The 20,038-nt window shown below is 40.5% G+C and overlaps 1 protein-coding gene across 2 annotated transcripts in view; it reads left to right on the top strand.

Annotated features, from left to right (window-relative positions):
- EXOC4 (exocyst complex component 4) overlaps positions 1–20,038 on the top strand; it is a 634,133-nt gene that overhangs the window by 572,530 nt on the left and 41,565 nt on the right. For both annotated transcript variants that reach the window (XM_033099157.1, XM_033099158.1), the window contains exons 15-17: positions 3,460–3,601; positions 11,823–12,001; positions 14,933–15,092. In XM_033099157.1, the coding sequence (XP_032955048.1) occupies positions 3,460–3,601; positions 11,823–12,001; positions 14,933–15,092 (481 nt within the window). The remainder of the gene's footprint in view (positions 1–3,459; positions 3,602–11,822; positions 12,002–14,932; positions 15,093–20,038) is intronic.

Below are 20,038 nucleotides of genomic sequence, written 5' to 3'. Positions count from 1 at the left end.
ACATAGCCACCTCTCACTATGAAAGCAAGGCCGAGAATGCAGACCTGTAGCTTTCCAGAGTCCGTAGTGGGGTGAGCACAGCAGAATTGGAAATATCTGTTGGTTCATCTAATAAGCGGTGTCTGCCCCAGAGACCGAGGTTCAGCTTCCTCATATAGACCAATCAATTTAGTACAAAAAGCCATGGTTATCTTGCCACAAATAGTTAGCTAGGAGTTTCAGAGATGCCTGCTTTTATCATAAGAGGAACAGGGATATTACGAATGATCTGATGTGACCCACACCCAGTATTAGAAAAACAACTCAAAGTGCATAGTCTAATAAAATGATCAGGAATCCAACAGCAGATTCTGTCAGCGCTGCTTTTTTTGTAGGTTTCCATTTGACATTAAAGAGCTAGTTAATTGTTTTTGTTGTCTGTTTGCCATGCTCAGCATTTCTTTGTGAATTCCTTCTTTTTAAGAAAGAACTTCGTACATTTCAGTGAGCCCTCAAGAATTCACAAGCCAGCTTTTCGGTAGAATGCTGAGCACCATTTTTCATGTTGCTTTACTAAAATGTTATGTTTTTGCTCTAGGTCACAGTCAAGTGAAGTGCACAGCATGCTGCTTTTCTAAAGTGCTACCCCCTCACTCATTGCAAGTTTTGTCTTGGCTGCTCATCTTGCCATTAGCGTACTTCTACTTGGAGACGTTTTCATAATTGCACAGTTTGGCAGTGGTCAGTTGCTACACACGGAGAAATTACGTACTTCTATTAAGAAGGGCAGGTGTATTTTTTTACTGTCTTGGTGGAATTTGTCCAGAATGCCCTTGAGAGAGTGTGGGAGATGAGAACCGTCGTCCTCTCCTTACCTGTGGTTTTGCTTTTCACGGTTTCAGTTACTCATGCGGTCAACTACAGTCCGACAATATTCCATAGAAAATTCCAGAAGTAAACAATTCGTTAAGTCCTAAAGTACGCACGATTTTGAGTCCCGTGATGAACTCTCACACCACACTGTTTCGTCCTGCCCAGGCTGTGAACCATCGCGTCGTACAGTGTATCCACACTGTACGTGCTACTCTCCAATTAATCACTTAGCAATCATCTCAGTTATCAGGTCCACTGTCGCTGTATGTTCAAGTCGCCCTTATTTTATTTAACAACGGCCCCGAAGTGCAAGACTAGTGCAAGATGCTGGCAGTTCCGATACGCCAAAGAGAAGCCATAAAGTGCTTCCTTTAAGTGAAAAGGTATCTGTGCATATGGAAAAGCAGTATATACAGGACTCAGTACTATCCGTGATTTCAGACCTCCCCTGGGGGCCTTGGCACATATCCCCCACAGATAAGGGGGACGACTGTACAGCTTTGACCCTCAGACCACAAGTCTGATTTCTTCAGGGTATGATTTCTGCCTCTTTTCATTGATACATAGACAGCACGCCATGCCAGTGTCACACAACAGAGGGGTCCAGGGGCTCAGAAGCCTTCGAATGCTTTGAAATATCTGAACAGTGTTCCTTCGAGTTGCTGTCATCCAGCCTGCCAAATGAAAATGTATGAAGGCCGGGCCCGCACCTAACAGCACTGTTAAGGAATCATGTTAACATCAGAGGGGTGCAGTGTCACATGTCCAGCCTCCTGCAGATCAATTAGTGAACATCTTGGATGATGCCAAGGCCGGCAATCATTGTAAACCTACTTCACTGCACTTCCTTCCTCCTTACATGTTCCCTCAAACAAAACTTATTTTTACGTTTGCTGTGACATTTTAACTATTAAAGTCTGGTTCCAGGGAGGATTAGTCTGTACGTCTCGATTGTCTCTCTGGGTCCTTCTCTGCACTTGGCCAGAGTCTAGGAATAGATGCAGCCCTGAAAGTGCATAACTGTGGATGTTGCTGCAACCAGAGGTCGGCCCCCTACCCTCTAAGATGAACACCTCCTGACATTTAGTCGGTAGTGCCTCGCCATAGCACATGAGCCCTAAGTCCGGGGAGCTCTTCTCGCATCCTCTGATAGGGAGAAGAACTTCCAGATGGAAAAGCAGAAAATACCGATGAATGGAAATTGGACTTCAAGATGGATTGAGTTATCTTTTAAGTATGTTGTTGTTGTAATGAAGCTTAAGATTCTTAACCTGGACAAATCACATGCTAATGAATAATAATTACTTGTGTTTATCATTTGTGTTACTATGGAGTAAGTTTTATGTGCTGTTGGTGTTTTATCTACATTAACCCATCCAATGCTCCCAAAAGTCCCATGCTGTTGGTACTAATATTTCCATTTTCCAGAAAAAGAAACTGAGGCAGACAGAATTTAAGTAATTAGCTCTTGGTCACACGATAAGTAGGGAGACAGGATCAAGGCCAGGCTTTGAGACTCTAGAGAACTAAAATAACTTTTGGAATAAAATTGCCAAATTATTGTGGATGAGCTTTGAGAAATTGTGGGGAACTGCATATACAACAGAAGTGTACACGTCAACAAATGTAGTTCACATTTTTACTGTTCCGTATTTTCCTGAAAACAGTGTGTCCACATGCCATTAAATCTTTTGTCAATTACTGGGGAGAGTTATAGAAGGTAGCTTTATCACATTTGCCAAAAGGCCCTTTTAAAGGCTTTAGTTGACTGTAAGCTGGATATGAGTTAAAGTAGAAAACAGCACACAACCAGTCCACTGGAATACTTGAGGCTTCCATGCACGCAGCAGGGCATCTGGAAAAGGAGTTGATCATTCTCTCTAGTCAGGTCAGACCACTCCGTAGTATTTATGTTTGGTTCTGCGTCCCCTATTTCAAGGTAGATACAGAATAATTAGAATGTCTTTGTGGGGGAATTATGAGAATTATAAAATGATTCAGTCCGATTATTTGAAAAATAGTTGAAAAACTGGGGACATTTAGCCTGGAAAAGGGAAGACTTAAGTAAGACAAAAGAGCTGTGTTTAATACCTGAAGTGCTGACACACATGAGAAGGGCGGCAAAGGTAGTGGTATCAGGGCCGGTGATTAGAAGTTCATGACGACAAAGACAGCTTCATGTAAGATGGTCAGATCTTTCCGAGATGGAATCGGCTGCCTCCAGAGGTATTGAGTTTCCTTTCACAAACATTTGTGTGGGTATGCAGCCAGAAACTGAACAGCCACTTAAAGATGTGCAAATTACACAAGCATAGACCACATGGTGGGACCAGATGACTGTTCGGGTCACTTCCAACTCTGAAATTCTGTTCCCATCATTCTGTGAATTGATTCAAGACAATCAGCTGGGCCTCTATGTTTAATCAAGTACAGAAATAGGCTATCATGTCCTGGACGTCTAATGCTGCCAACCCTAGCATTAGCCAAATTGGTCAAAACAACATGATGAGCAACGAAATAACATGTCATTTCAAAAAAAAAAAACCAAAACCTGTAGGCATCGAGTGACATAAGTGATTGGTGTTCTGTCCTCATCCCTTTTTTCAGTGTCGTCTCCTGCTCAAGAAAGCCATGTGAACATGGATCTCCCCCCAGTGTCAGAGCAGATCATGCAGACTCTGAGCGAACTTGCCAAATCTTTCCAGGATATGGCTGACCGCTGCTTGCTGGTCCTGCATCTGGAAGTCAGGTATGACACAGCAAAGAGACGGAAATACACCGTGAGTCATGCGTCACTGAATACGGGCATTTCTGGGGAGTATCACCATAATGCGGGGTTCTTATTATTGGTGTCCTTTTTTTCTTACACTGAACACCATTTCTAGTGTTATTCAGCCACTCTTAAATATTTTGAGCACAGGTTATATTGTGAATATGGTGATCCAGAGTTTGCAAAGCCTGTGAGAGCAGAATGACCTGGATTTGAATGTCTATCCCAGCCAGGTGGTTGATCTTATGACAGTAAATTAACTTGACTAGCCCTCCGTTTCCTCAATCTTAAAAATAGAAACAGTCGTTCCTAACTTGTAGAGATTTTACAAGTGAAATAATAAATAATGAGTACAATACCTGCCACATAGTAAGTGCAGTAGCATTGCAATTATAGTAACTTTGTCATTGATATTTTTACTAAGATACTCTGCCAATCAAGAAAGTAGTATACAGATGCAGGAACCATGATCCCTTCCTTAAAGAATTTAAAACCCAATTGAAATGATTAAGTTAAAATAATTCAAGAAACTAGTCTTGAAAGTGCTGTACTCTTGGACTCTTCTTCCTTCCCCTACAGTGTAGAATATTCTGATTAGTTTGGTAAGATCTATTCTTACACATTTGGAAATGATAGGCAGAAAAGACTAGGACGTCTTCAGTTGTTCATTCATTCATTCATTCATTCATTCATTCAATAAATACTTAGTGAGTGCCTTCTTTGTGCCAAGCAATGTTCTCAAAATTGGGATATAGCAATGAAAGTAACACCCAGCATCCCTGCTCTCATGAAACTACATTCTAAGGGGGTAAGAGCCAATGAATAAACAAAAAAAGATAATTTCAGATAAGTACAAGTAAAACAAGAAAATAGCATAATGGAATCAAGCAGTGGTATCCAATAGAAATACAAAGGAAGCTACAGATGAACCACATAGATAATTTCGATGTTCTCACAGTCACATTTGAAAAAAATAGAAGGAAATACATAAATTATAATAACATTTTCTTTAACCCAGTCTATCCGAAATATTATTTCAACATGTAATTAACATAAAATTATTAATGAGATGTTCTGCATTATTTCGTATTTTTTTGTACTAAGCTTTTGATATCTGCATATTTTACGCTTACAGCACATTTAAATTTGGACTAGTCACGATTCAAGAGCTCGATAGCGAATTGGGGCTGCTGCTCGCATACAGGGGCCAGAATTGACTAGAAAGGGGGATTTTTTTATTGGTTTGTTTTCTTTTTGTGTTTTAGATAAAGTAGTCAGAGAAAATGTGACAAGGTGATAAGACCTAGGGGAAAAGAATTTCCAGACTCCTGATGTCTGAGATGAAGTCAAGGTTGACAGTTTCGAGGCACAGAGAGGAGTCCAATGTGATGGTAGCCCGGTGACATAGTGGGGGTGGAAGGACAGGTGAAGAAGCAGGCTGGAGCCCAGTCATGTGGGCTCGTGGAGCCTGACACATTACAGGGTCTTGAAGATCAGGTGACTTGTTCGGATGTTACTTCAAGTGCAGGAAGAAGCCATAGGCTTTTTAAGTGGGAAGTGATACTCATTCATTCAGCATTCGTTCACCTTTTTAAAAGATCACATTGGCTATAAGTGGAAAAGTAATCGCAGGGAGAAATATGAATGGAAGTAGGGCAACCAGTTGACACCAATTATGAGCACCCAAGTGACAGAGATGGAAGTTTGAGAAATATTGGACTTGAGACATATTCTGAAGGTAGAGCTGATAAAATTTATTGATAAATCAGAAAGGGCGCAGGGGCTAGAAGCAGCGAGAGACAGGAATCAAGGAAAACCACCAACTTTGGGGCTAGAGCAACAATGTGGATGCCAGAGCCATTAACTGAGGTGAGAAAAGACCGAGGGAGGAGACTGGGAAAGGCGTGGAAATCAAGAATTCCATTTGGGAGATATTCAGGTAGAAACGCTTATTAGACTCTAGGTAGCCATGTCAAATAGACAGTTGGATACACTTTTGAAACTTCAGGATGAGAAAGTGTATAGTAAAACATTTTGTATGACCATGAAACATTATTAAAGTTGATAGAGTATTTTCTTTTGGAGTCTTTACTAGATTTAGAGTTTTAAAATGTAATTAGGATTTCAGTTCATATGTTTGGACTCCAGTTAGAACTTGGGTATCTTACAGGTGTACCCAGGCCAAACCTAACTGACAATGCATTGTTAATGTCACTTCCTTTTTATGCCACTTGCTTTTGTCATTCTTCATTATGTTGCTCAGTGAATTACTTCTTCCTCATGCGCACCTTGTGAGTGGAGCAAGAGAAGTAGCTTGCAGATTTGGAATCTATTTTACTCAACATATTTTTCTGATCTCATTTCTTACATTCAGCTGTCCAGAAATAAGGCTTTTCCTTTGTATTTTTTCTATTTATTTCACAATAATTTTAAAATTTGTTTTCTGTTTGCACACCGACAGTAAAATAAATCAGCTGTTTTCTATGAATAGATAAATGCAATAGACATAAAAGAAGAAAAAGCACCTAGTAACATTCTGACGCGTCTGTTACCTGGGTTGCACAGAAAAACAAGGGGACATCAAATGAATTACTGTCACAGCTCCTGGAATTCATGCTGTTGATTGTGTGGGCACATGATGTGTTCTCCGTTCAGAATTATCTGCTCGCAGTGTAGTCAATTCCAAGTCAGATATTTTCAACACATTAGAGTAAAATCTTTTAAATCCTTAACCCCCATCCTGCCCTTTTAAGTTTTGTACACCTTGGCAGCACTGTTCGAGAATGCTGAACAAGTTTTAGTCATTATTTATTAACTTTACAAGAAACCATTCAGTACTGTTAACAGCCATTGCTCTATCTCCTTCAACATTAGTTTAAGAACAGAGAAAGATCATTTTAAGAATAAATAACAAAAAATGCTGAGTTTTAGAGATGCAGGTTTATCTTTCCTTGACTTTTGCTGACAACACGAAACATGTTTATTTTTTTTTTCTAAATTAATTGTCCTCGCCTCCTCATATAACTTGGTTTCAACGTGCAGGTTGCTTTCTTGTGAATATGCTCTCTTTTGTCTTTGTTCCTTTTAGAGAGTAGTATACAAAAGTAGGCAGACCACTCCACGTATGGCTCAGGTAGTGAATGTTCACAGACTTTATTCATTCCTTGTCACAGTAATAAGCTTTTTTTTTTTTTTTGTATAGTTGATACAAATGAATAAGAGACATGTCAAGCAAATATTATACTGTAGTGTAGTAATGCTGAAACAGGAGACGGCTCTGTGTACTCGTTGCCCACAGTGGGCGAGTATGGAAGAGACGGTTAGCACGCAGAAGGCAGGAATCAGGTGTGTCTTGTTCACCGTGATGGTCCCAGAACCTGGAATGGTCGTGCCGCATGGTGGGTACTCAAAAAAACGTCAGTGACTCTTGAGAATTAGCTGGTTTGCAACCAAACCCAAAGAGAGAGCTGTTTCCCCAAACAAAACCTGTTGCCCATTAAAGAAAAGGAATTGGTACAGAGATTTTGTTTCCACTTGGTAGTTCCCTACGTGTATGTAAGAGGTACGAGGTCCTGTGTGGCCAACTTCAGCTCTGTCAGCACAATCAGGGAACGTTTGTTTTGTTCCCGTCTGCTGTGAAAGAAGTAGATGTTAGACCCTGTCATCCAGGAGCTGGTACAATGCAGAAGTGGCTGGCTAAGCTCTGTCGCTGGCACTTTTACCCAAGAAGCCACTGTAATAAGAGAGTACAGATAGAACAGACAAGAAAACAACAATTCATGGGCGACGCATTAATGGGGAGGCCTAGCAAGAAGTCCAGAACAACTTCAAATGCCCAATTTTGTCTTATTCCCCTAGATATGTTTATATCCATAGCCGCTGTTTTTCTTTAACAGTGTTACAGTTCCAATCAAAAGGTGTTCTCAAATCCAGTAGGTTCTGTGTTGAAGGTCCCATCCAAAGAGTGTCCGGTACCTGTGTCCCTGTAAGGTCCCATTTAACCACCAAGCAGGGCCTTTCCACCATTTGAAGCATAAGGCAAATGACACGCCAATGAAGGAAAGACAGGATGAGGCCCTAAAACACTGGTGAGTAGTTTTCCCTACTTGAGCTTTGGAAGGAGAGGATGAAGTTGCCATTTGAGCCCAGGAAGCCAAGAAGGTCACATTCATCCTCTGGTTCTCTCACCATCAGGAGGCTCCAGGTGGATTCAACAGCAAGCTGCCTGTCACTGTTGGGGTCCTAAGTGTGCACTTTCCCAAAATCACCCATCCTGCTGTGTGATCATCAATATTCCCAGGAAACCTTAGTGCCAAAGTCATGTGAAGGCCAGCAACAACATTCTAGAATTCAACGGAAAGGAAAAAGAACACTGTTTTGGAATTGGACATTTGGCAATGACTATTGTAATTTCTGTTTCGTCTCTGGTCGTTTTGGGAGAGGAAGACAGTACCTTAAAACAATGTTTATCTCTCCTCTTTGCCACTCACTTCAGGATCTCATAAGCTCTCACCTCCAATGCATAATAATTTCCTAAGGAGTCTCTCTACTTCCAGTTGCTTCCATTCTCCGTCATCAGTCCACCCTTCATACTGTGCCACAGTGATTTTGCCAGAGCTCATAGTGGCTGATATCATTTCACCTCCTAAAATCCTCCTAAAGCTTCCTAAGTCTTCTCAAATGAAGTCCAGAGTCCTGGAATGGCCTCCAAGACTGTGCCAACCTGGCCCCCGCCCGTCTCCCCACGTTCCCCTCCTGCCTCTGTCATGTGATCCGTGTGTTCTGAAAGGAACAACTCTTTGTCCTTAAAAATGTCCTCCATTTCCTCCCTCATGCCTTCGTACATGGCCTTCCCCTTGTCTGGGCTTATAATATTTATAATTAACTATAAAAATACTTAAGCATCGGTGGCTTGATTTTATTTTTAACCAAGAGCTACTTGGTGTAAATTTCAACCGCAATACCTATCAGTGTCCCTAGTCACGAATCCTGCACCAGGGTTGGTTGACTTTTATTATCTCAGAAAGGTCACATCCCAGAGGGGTCTGCGACTGGTGCAGTTAGTTACTGGTACCTTGATCAAAACTATCTATTTTTGCCAGTTAGCACATGAATGTCAGAATGAGTTTTTATTGGTGTAATTAGTCATTAGTTTATGAGCAGCTGTTAAGATGATTACTCATCATGAAAATGAACTGGTAGTCAAGACATTCAGATTCCCTTGCATGAACAGGTTATAAGGAAATAGCATATCCTATAAAAAAGAACTTAGCTCATAATGGAATATACATCTAAATGTAAAACCTAAAAATTTTAAACTTCTAGAAGAAAACATATGAAAAAAATCCTTGTGACTTTGGTTGGGCAACGATTTCTTAAATCTAACACCCAAGCACCATCCATAAAGGAAATAAATGATAAATTGATCTTCATCAAAATTTAAAACCATTCTTTGAAAGACACTGCTAAGATGAAAAGACAAGTGAAAGCCTGTTAGAAAATATTTGCAAAATGCACATCTAATAAAGGACTTATATCCAGAATACATAAAAAGCTCTCAAAACTTATTAAGAAAGCAAATAACATAATAAAAAAATTAGGCAAATGATGTGAACACAAAGATATACGGATGACAAATAAGCACATGAAAATATGCCCGATATCATTAGTCATTATGACAGTGCAAATTAAAATCACAATGAAATACCACTATACAGCTATTAGAATGACCAAACTTTTTTTTTTTTACACAAAAACTGGCAAACACTTGATGGCATTATGCTAAATGAAATAAGCCAGACAAAGAAAGACAAATAGTCACACTATCACTTATATGTGGAATATTAAAAAAAAAAAAAAAAAGTCAAACTCCATAGCAACAGAAAAGTAAGTGGTACCTGGGAGAATGGAACGGAAGAAATAGGAAGAGGTTGGTAAAAGGGTACACACTTGCAGCTGTAAGCTGAATAATACATTCTGAGGATGGAATGTAAAATATGGTGACTATAGTTGGTAGCACTGTATTGTATAATTGAAATTTGTTAAGAGAATAGAATTTAAATGTTCTCACTGAAAAAAAAGGATACGTATGTGAGGTGATGGGTCTGTGAATTAACTAGATGGGGGATTGTTTCACAATGTGTAAATATATCAAATCACTATGATGAACACTTAAATATCTTACAATTTTATGTCAGTTATACCTCAATAAAACTTAAATTTTTTTAAAAACTGACAAAACTAGGTCCAGGTGAGGATGTGAAGCAACTAGAACTCTAGACCGTTGCTGCTAGGAAAGCAAAATGCCATACCTACTTTGGAAAAGAACTTGGCAGTTTCTTATAAAGTCAAACATACACTTCCCATATGACCCACCAATCGATTTCTAGGGTATTTACTCAAGAGAAGTGAAAACTTACGTTTACACAAAAACTCGTACATGAAGCAGCTTTATCCGTAATCAGCCCAAACTAGAAATGAGCCAGAGGTCCACTGGTGAACAGTGAGGATGTGGCACACCCATGAGCAATAGCTTGGAGAACTCGCAGATGCTTTAGGCAGAGTGAAAGAAGCCAAACTCCAAAGGCGACAAACTGTATGGTTCCATTGATGTGGCATTCCGGAAGAGACGAAACTATAGGGACAGAAAATAGATCAGTGGTTGCAAGAGCCTTGCGGTATGAATAGAGGCTGGCTTCCAAGGGGCACAAGGGAATTCTAGGGGTAATGATACTGTTGTATCACTTGATTATGGGGGTGCTTATACAGCTGTATGTATGCATGTGTCAAAACTCAGAGAACTGCACGCTAAGTAGGGTAGATTTTACTGTTTGTAAATTATTTCTCAGTAAACCTGACTTAGATAGATAGATAGATAGATAGATAGATAGATAGATAGATAGATAGATAGATAAAAGATGGTAGTCAATACTGTACTAGCATCATTAGGGATAATGCCCAAGGCTTTTGTAGCCATGTGTGTAGGAATATTTCCTGTTATCTGATGCCAACTCTAAGGGTAACAGAATCATGACTGAATTGTCGCCATGTCTACCTCCAGGCAATCTGCTATGGCAAGAGACACAGCATCCAAAACAGTAGAGAGTTAGGATTTCACTGCGCTCATAGAATGGCCTGCTTGAATCAGGCATGGTGTTTTTGTTTTGTGTTTTTAATAAATACGTGTGTGTGTGTGTGTGTATGTGTGTGTGAATTATTTGGACTGTAACTTACTTGCTTTTCATTTCAACTTAATACAAAAGTTATGAAGTAGCCAGTCCTTACCCACCTCAGACTTCTTGGACAGTTACCAATATCTACGAAAAAGAACCAAAGAACTGTGCATAATCGAATTGACTCAGGCCCTTATAACGCAGGAGTTCTCTCCTTCCTCGAGCTCACTCACATACGTCCTGGTGACTCGGGTATCGCGTCCTGTCAGAAACCTTTCCTGACACCCCAGTACCTGTGCTTTTCAGTGGGACACTGCCCCCTTCTGGTCACTTTTCCTCGGTCGGCCCCACTAGGCTGTGAAGTCTTCAAGGGTACAAACTGTGTCTCATATTCCCAGGGCACAATTTTTACCAAATTCATGGATGTTGAGTGTTTGACTTAAGTAATAGATGAACAGGGATAACTCTGTCAGTAGTGATGACAGCCAACGCTTGTTGCGGACTCCCCTGTGCCAGGTCATATGCGGTACACTTGAAATATGGTAGCTCCTCAGGGCTTGTCATCATTCCCACTACACAGATATGGAAACTGAGGCAAAGAGAGAAAATACCTCTCCTGAAGTCACACAGCTAGTAAACGTTGGAACTGGGAATTGAAACCCAAGTAGGCTCATGACAAAGCTTACACTTTTAGGATCTGTGACCTCTGCCTCTAGTTTTCTCTACAACAGTATCTGTTGAAAAATATAATGCTTTCACAGTGTGTGCATACTGTCCTGTCGCTGAAAAGAATTTGAGAGCTCATGTGTTTCTTACCCACAACATACGAATTAAACAAGCACAGAGCACTGTTCAAGAGCCCTCAGTTGTTCTCTGGACAGCATGCTGGTGAAAAGGGGAAGAGGTACATAAATGCTTAGAGGGTCACTACTGCTTTAAGTATTTGGATGCTCTGTCGCCAGAAGATCATTATTTTTATAGCATAAAGATGTATTACGAACTGCTCTCCCCATCTCTCTCTTTTTCAGGGTTCACTGCTTCCACTATCTCATCCCTCTTGCAAAGGAAGGGAACTACGCCATTGTCGCTAACGTGGAAAGTATGGATTATGACCCTCTGGTGGTCAAGCTCAACAAAGACATCAGCGCCATCGAAGAGGCCATGGGTGCCAGCCTTCAGCAGCACAAGTTCCAGTACATATTTGAAGGTCAGACCCTGCCCGTCCCCGGCAGCTTGGGAGGAAGGAAGGGCGAAAGTTCTCCTGATCTTTCTCTATTACTGAAGTTCAAAACTTGTAGAAAAAGGTGGTTGGGTTTTTCTTTGTTTTCCGATTAAAGCTGCAATACCTAGTCTCTGTGTGTACGGCTAGGTGGACCACAATATGGCTGCCATCTGCTCCTGGTTGATAAGGAGATGTAATCCAAGATAAGGCAGATGGCAGCCCGGCTGCCTCCCTGACATGCTACTCATGGCAGTTGGGCAAATGTGTGGAGGGCCACGGATTGACTCGAGAGGAGCTCATAAAAGAAAAAGAAACACACACACAATGAGGAGAGAACCCGGAAAGATCCCTCATGGGCTAAAATTATCACTGCAAGGGGGGCGTTTTCTCTCAGAGAATGTGTTATTGTCTGAAAACAACGGAAACCTCAGATTAGCAGTGATAATTAGGAAGGCGACGTCCATAAATGCCTTCAGAGCAGGCAGGCAGGCAGGCGAGGAGGCTGTGAAAGACAGTGCCATCTAAGGCATTTGCCTTCAACATTGAAAAATGCGATGCCAGCCAAATAGTTTTTCCTGCTGAATTCCTTCCATAGGACGGACCCCTGTTAGGATTTCCAGTCATATTCCCTCTTTTCTTGTTTTGGTTTGTTTGTATGTAGACCTGGGCGCTGCAAGTATCCAGGGTATCTCAAAGAATTCAGCCAGTGTTGTTTAAAACAATTAAGAAGGGACATTGTCGAAAGGATTGTGGCAACCTGCAGGTAGGAAAGAGAGTGCCGCTGCGAGGCCATTGACTGCTTTATGAAACAGTTACGTTCCACGAAAGTCGGACCAAATAAAATTCCTATTTTTTTCGGGAAATTATGTTATAAAGATGGAGATGAGTTCTGAAGGGAAATATCCCCAAAAGACTTGAGCTAAAATGTGTAAGTGGTTAAAAGGTGAGGGGTGCATCAGCCTCACAGCACTGGCAATCTGGGGGCAGCAGTAACACTGTAGCTTGGAGCTGCAGGCCCCTCTGAGCAGCATTCTGCCTTTACTACACACGGTTTCCTCCTTGCTCTCCACTGTGGCTCCTCCAAGCGCTGTGTCTCAACATTCGCAGTTCTCATTCCCAGGGTTTGCCTCTCATTTCGCCCAAACATTTCTTAACATGTACTCCTGTTGAGAGGCAACATCTTGAAATGCAGGTGTAATTCTCTGGCACAGAATAGGTTTTTAAATAGGAAATCATACGTTTGAGACTTCCTGTTTTAAAATCTAGTGATTTCTCTGTGGTCTAATTTTCTACACTCAAAAAGGTAGAATATGGAGTTTCCCAAGGTAGGAGGTCGGGAGTGACAGGGTTTCAAGCTTCTTGGTGTGGCAGAAAGGAGTACTTCGTCACGGATATAGTTCAGAATGGCTGGTGTATAGTGATAATATAAAGCAGACCAGCTTGCATTGGTTTTATTATTAGCTAGCATTATAATTTACTGTACATGTTTATTCTATAAATTTGTTTATTTGATATATTTATTATTATTTACTGTTCCCTGTAAACAAGGCACACATACACACCCATTACCTACACTCAGGTCCGACTGCAAATAGCAGAGCCAGAATTTAGGGACTCAGGAGTATTAGCCAAAACTTGACCAACAGTGATTTTTCTCCTCAATAAATTATCTGATATTAAATGTAAAACCCATGTGTGTGTTTCTTTTTCCTTGAGTAAAAGTCTTTCTGTTTCACTTGCAAATAGTAACACGTAGAAGTGCAATTGTGGTCTTGAAGCAACAGTGGGTGAGTGTCATAGAAGCAAGAGAGACTGCATCTTCCTCCCTCTTTTCTACCTTCATCCTCATCAGAGGAAAACTCATTCAATGACAGAGCGAGCTCTTGAACCTGAAGATGTGCCCTGAGCTCTGATCTGAACCATAAAAGTCCCACCATAGAGGGGCTTCATGGCTTTAGAAAAGGAAAATAAAGATGGTAGAGTGCTTATGACTAGTCAGACCAGCTTTAGAGTTCGGGGAAACTGCCTGCTAGAGTCCAACTTTGCAAGGATAAGAGAAAAAGAAGGAAGAGATGCTTGCTTAATTCCTGGCCTTTAGAATTAAAATCTAGCTTTTAAAAGCAATAACCCTCATGTGCCTCAGGTGGTTCGGAACCACCGTTCCTCTCCTTAATTACGTAGAATATCCTGAATGGGACCTTGTACTTTGTTGATGTACTGACCTGCTCTTTGCCAAATTTCATAGATCTTAAGACGGTCCTTTGGATGTGAGAACAAACCACTTATGAAACCCCAGAAATGTCCATAGGTGTCCCATGGGAACTCAACAGTTAACTTTTCTTTCACATTTTGTTTCTGATTATATTCTCTCCAATTAATATTTAGATACATGCTCCATTGTCAATGTTGAGTTGTGTTAGTGTCAGTGCTAGTAGCCCAATTTCTTACTGATTTATTTTGCTTTATGTAGGTTTCCCTCAGTCAACCTTTGAACTAAAAGTGTACCCCTGTCTGTTTTGTGGGAGGAAGAGGAGGCCAAATAGATCATTGTATTTACATGTGTTCTTTGCTCTCAAAATATCTGTACAGAAGAACAAGAGTCCCTATGTACTGTAATAGTGTATAACAACCTGGCATATTCTCTAAGCCCTGACACAGTGACTTTAGGTATCGATGGCAGTGCTGGATCTGTGGGTATACCAGGTCTTGCTGTCAGCCCCAAATCTCCCCATTTGTAAGTACTACGGCAGTGTATAAATACTCTGAAATCATTGTGACATCAGCTGGTGCAACCATCAGAGATATGTATTCTTTGGTCATTTAAACTAGTGGCGGATTAGAAGAGAGCAGTCCCATGAGTCAGTTTCTGCAGGATGGCACTAATCTGCCTTCTCTTTTTGCCCATTGGTCCCTCAGGCCTAGGACATTTGATCTCCTGCATCCTCATTAATGGTGCCCAGTACTTTAGGCGCATCAGTGAGTCTGGCATCAAGAAGATGTGTAGGAACATTTTTGTCCTTCAGCAGAATTTGACCAACATCACCATGTCGCGGGAGGCAGACCTGGACTTTGCACGGTAAGAGGGAAGATTAGGCTCAGTTCCTTGGACCAAACCCAAGATCGCATGGCCTTGAAAGTCATTTTTAAAAATGGATTCTTGGTTCTTAAAGTTAGTTTGGGAGAAAAAAAAAAAGACAGAGGTGATGGATGTTAATGAAATTTATTGTGGTGATAATTTTGCAATATGTACATACACCGAATAATTATGCTCTACAGCTAAAACTAATATTATGTCGATTATATCTCAATTTTAAAAAGAAAACAAATGAAACAAATAGATGTTGTTCAGTCATAGAGAAGGTAATTCTGTAAAATTCTATTGGACGTTTAATATCCCTTAGACAGCTAATTTTTCCTATTGTCTAGCCTAAGTTCTTTTTACTATTAAACTTTAGTAACTTGTTTTTTCTGATTATAGAAATAATATGTGCTTATTGCATAAAATATGTAATATAAAATACAAAGAAGAATATAAACATTACTCATAAACTTTTAATCTAGAGACTGTGATATTTGGTACACTTTCTCCTAGTTTTTTCCCAAACTCCTTTATGCCTAGGAAGTCACTTGTTTCTAACAATCCAAAATGTTCCTGCCTAGTATTTAGCATTTCTGTGTCTTTTTGCTTGCTAATTTGATTCCTTGAGAAATTCAAGAAAATTTGAAACAGTTCTTGATATGTTCAAGGGAATGATGAAATAGTATACTATTTTGACAATTATTAAGACGTATATGCTAGGATCTTTGTTTTGGAATCATATAAGCATATATCTTCGTGTTTAACCTTTCTTCTCCAATCTGTCACTCCATTTGTTCTATTGCTGCCCTGTTCCTCTGCTTCTCTGTCCACATTCCCTGTCTTGTGTGTGTGTGTGTGTGTGTGTGTGTGTGTGTGTGTGTGTTTGTGTGTGTGTGTGTGTGTTCGTTCATTAAATTCCCTAATTTAGGCTAAATTCGGTGGGAGGCCTCTTGCTCAGATTAGAGAAACCAGGTGTGACTGAATGCTGCATTTATTTGGCCTCTCTTATGGGGAATGATCTCATTATTGAATTAGTCTCATGATAGCTTTGACAAGGGGAGCTTAAGAACATGGAGGCCTGAGGGACACAGAGAAGCATTCCTAATTCTCCGAAGAATATAATTTCCTAAATTCAATCATCGTTTTTTAAATGGTGTTTTTTTTTATTCAGCTGAAGTAAGTAAATTAACTCAGTTTTTGGCAGCAGTATGGAGCTCGAATACATACTGAAAAAAACAACAACTGGCATTTGACTAATGAAATGCTGACTGGGCAATATTGAGGTTGGCATCGGTGGGCCATGCGCCAATGAAGCATTTCTTCAGGAAATAATTGAATGGCAAGCAACTCATGCCTTTCACAGTTGGATTTGTGTGTCAGCTGAAATGTGATCACTTGGGACAGGTAGTGCTACTATTACTCTTTACTCTTAATGGATTCCAAAAGGAAACGAGCCAGCATCAGCATGTAGAATTGAATGATTCGGTTCTTCTGATCCTGGTTCAGAAGACATCTCCTTACTATCCTGTAGGCTCCGAGACTCTTGCTGTCTGTCTCAGTGCCTGGACCAGAGTAAGTGCTCAGTGTGTGTATTGGGTGAAAGACTAGGTATCCAGTCAGCACATCTTTTGGTGTTGGTGAAGGAGTTGGATAATGACAGAGTTTAGTTTACCTCTAATGCCCTGCAAGTTTTAATCAGCTGACATGGGTCAGTTTTCTTCTAGGTTTATAAGAGACCGAGTATCTCCCTTGCAGTTCTTTCTTTGTAGAGCAGGAAGTGGTACAAAAAAGGAATAATATATCTCTACTCTTTATAGTCTCTTTCTCATTTTCTCTTGCTCTCATATATATATACATAGACACACTTTATAGCCTTATTTTTTTTCTGTTCTTGTTTTTGGTAGGGACAGGTTTTGCAAAATGGGCTCCATCAATTCTAGCCTAAGTTCTTTTGAAGCTATGTAAAATAAATATAACAGCGATACCAAAATAGCCAGAAATAATAGACTGGAGCTGTGTGCCTCAGCATTCCTTAAGCAATGTCTAACCAAGCATGGACAGCATCTGTATTTCCAGCAAATCTCTATAGAAATGTTATCTTCTACCACAGTAATTAATCACTAGTTGCCATGTGTCAGAAAATTTATTTAACAAGAAGTTGCAAGACTCTTGTAAGTTTTTCACTTCCGTAGTCTTCCTGCCCACTGGAAAATAGAACACCCTTTCTGTAATCAAGAAATGAGAGCCCTGGAACAATTCCATTTATGTTGATTTTTCTACTCGTGGTATTGTTGTCTGTCTCCTTTTATATACAACTGGTACTCTAATCTCTAATCGGAGGGTAACTCTTAGATGAGCAAAGAATCAAGCCTACCTGTATGATCACCAAAATTAGAAAGACCTTATCTCCAATGGTAATGATCTCTGCTATGGTTTTGACCCTTTTGACTCCACTGTTAATTTTCAAACTCAAAAAGATACTTTGTCCTGGCAAATCACTGCGGATTGACTAGAAAGTGGAAGAGCTTTATGAGTGTGATTTTTAGTTCCTTTCATCAGAGAGCATCTTACCCTGAGCTTCATGGGCTTCTCCAGAACTGAGTCACTGAGGCAGAGTCCAGGCAGCATTTAACAGGAGAAGTCTGCAAGGGTACTGTGCTCCCCAAGGTGGACCTGTCAGTCTTTATAGCTTAAGTGAAGCCATTACTCAGAAAGAATATCCCAAAGTTTTCTTCCTAATTCTGCCTTCTACCCCCATTTTCCATTTTGTATCTGTCCCATTAGAGTTGTCTCCCTTTTCTCCTTTATCTCTCCTGTCACCTCTATTTTTGGCTTTCCTCCTCCAGGGCTTCATCTGCCCTTGATTTTCTAATTTTGGTTTTCTCTAGACTGGTATGTCTCATTCTTAAATCTGACAAAGATCAGAAAATGAAAGCTAGGTTACAGGAAGTGGTAAGGGGAGAAGTTCAAACAAATGAGAAAGCTTCCTCACCCTTTTATTCATTCATTTATGCATGCACGCAGGCATTCATTCAACAAATATTAATTGAGTGTGCATTCTCTGTAGACCCTGCCATAGTGGAATTTGAGTTATTGTGGGGCATATGTCAGATGATGGTATATGCTATGGTTAAAAAAAATAGGCATAGGAAGGAGAATTGCGTGTGCGGGTATAATGAAGGTAATCTGCAATTTTAAAGTGTTCATGTAATTCCCTAGCAAGATGGTAACATTTGAGGACACACCTAAAGGAAGAGTGGTTACAAGCCATGTGGATATCTAGGGGAAGAGCATATCAGGATAGGGAATATAAGGAATCTAGGAGTAATAAACCAGAGGGAGAATGCTTGGCATTTGAAGAACAGCAGAAAGACCAGTATGGCTGAAGTGAATGAGCAAGGGGAAGAGTAAGAGATGAAGTCACAGGTTTATCTGAGCAGCTAAGATTTGGAAGACCATTGTAATGAAGTTGGCTTTGATTTTGAGTGAGTTAAGAAGCTATTAGGGTTTGAACAGAAGAGTGCCATAATCTGCCTTCCATCGTAAAATAATCACTCGGGCTGCGATCTTAAAAATAGACAATTGGGAAGAGGAGGTTCCAGGCAAGGGCAAAAGCAGATGGAGCTGTTAGAAAACGATTGCAGTAATCCAGGTGAAAGACAGCGGTGATTCAAACCAAGATGGTAGCAGTGGAGTGGATGGGAAGGAAGTGCTCAGATTATGATTTATTTTTAAAGTTCTGCTGACAGGTTTTCCTAAGGGATTGGAAATGAACCAGTTGACTCTTGAGTTTTTTGTTCTGAGCTATTCACAGGGTAGGGATTTCATTTACTGAAATGAAAATGAGCCAGACCATTTGAAAGGCTGGTTGAGTTAGGGGGCGGGAGGGGCAAAGGGGCCAATAGAAAGGGGCTATCAAGAGTTTGGGTTTGAAAATATTAATCTTAAGATGCATGTTAGACATGTGAATAGAGATAAAGAAGAGAGAGCTGGATGTACAAATTCAGGAAAGAGGTCTGGGCTGGAAACAGGAGCTGGGGAATCATCAGCATATACATGGGATTTAAGGCTATGAGACAGGTGACAGCTCAACAAGACCACAAGTAGAGAAAAAAGAGAAGCTGTCCAAAAATTGAGCCTGGGTTCTCCACTGTTCAGATGTTGGAATACTGAAGAAGAACCAGCCAAGGAACCTAAAAAAGAGCAATCAGTAGAGGAGGAAGATAACCAGAAGTTGTGTCTCAGAAATAAAGTGAAGAAAATATTTGAACAGGAGGATGTCTTCTTCTGTGTCAAATGCTGTTGATAGGTTAAATTAGCTCAAGACATACAATTGGGTACTCGAGGGCCTCACAAAAGGCCTGAAGTACTTTGGTTTTCATTTCTTTACCTTCCTTACACAATTTACCTAGTGTAGGCACGAGCTTTAACTGTATTTGAGAATAGGCTTCTCACTCCTCACCTCCCTGGTAGGGAAAACGATTAGAGTGTTTCTAGTGTGATATATAGAAGATCAAATTGGCAGCTTCTTTTTTCTCATTGGATGGTCACTAAGAAGGCTTCCCAGCTTAGGTACTCACGGTGTTTTTCTCATCATGAAGCAGAGCTATGATCCCCCTATAAGGATATTAACTGGGTGTTTCCATTTTTGATAATGGACAGTCTCTGCTCCTAAGTGACGCACCCCTCCCTTTCCTAACCCCCTTCCAGCAATTCTGGATTAGCTTTGGAGCTGTTCTATATATGTTCACTTAACCAGTGAAGCCCTATGTTTCCTATGTATAGTATCCATACATAGGGCAATATACATAGAAAAACCTCACTGGTAGAGAAGGAACCACCTGGAACCTGGGGACCAAAGGAGATAAAAATCTTGCCTGAAATGCTTCCTCTGAACACGGGTTTATATGTAGAAGTACAATATACTGTATTTGTTTAACTCA

Source organism: Rhinolophus ferrumequinum, chromosome 26 (assembly GCF_004115265.2).
Source record: "Rhinolophus ferrumequinum isolate MPI-CBG mRhiFer1 chromosome 26, mRhiFer1_v1.p, whole genome shotgun sequence".
Taxonomy (NCBI): Eukaryota; Metazoa; Chordata; class Mammalia; order Chiroptera; family Rhinolophidae; genus Rhinolophus; species Rhinolophus ferrumequinum.
The sequence above is the reverse complement of the archived record's forward strand: the minus strand, read 5'-3'. Positions and strand labels throughout refer to the sequence as shown.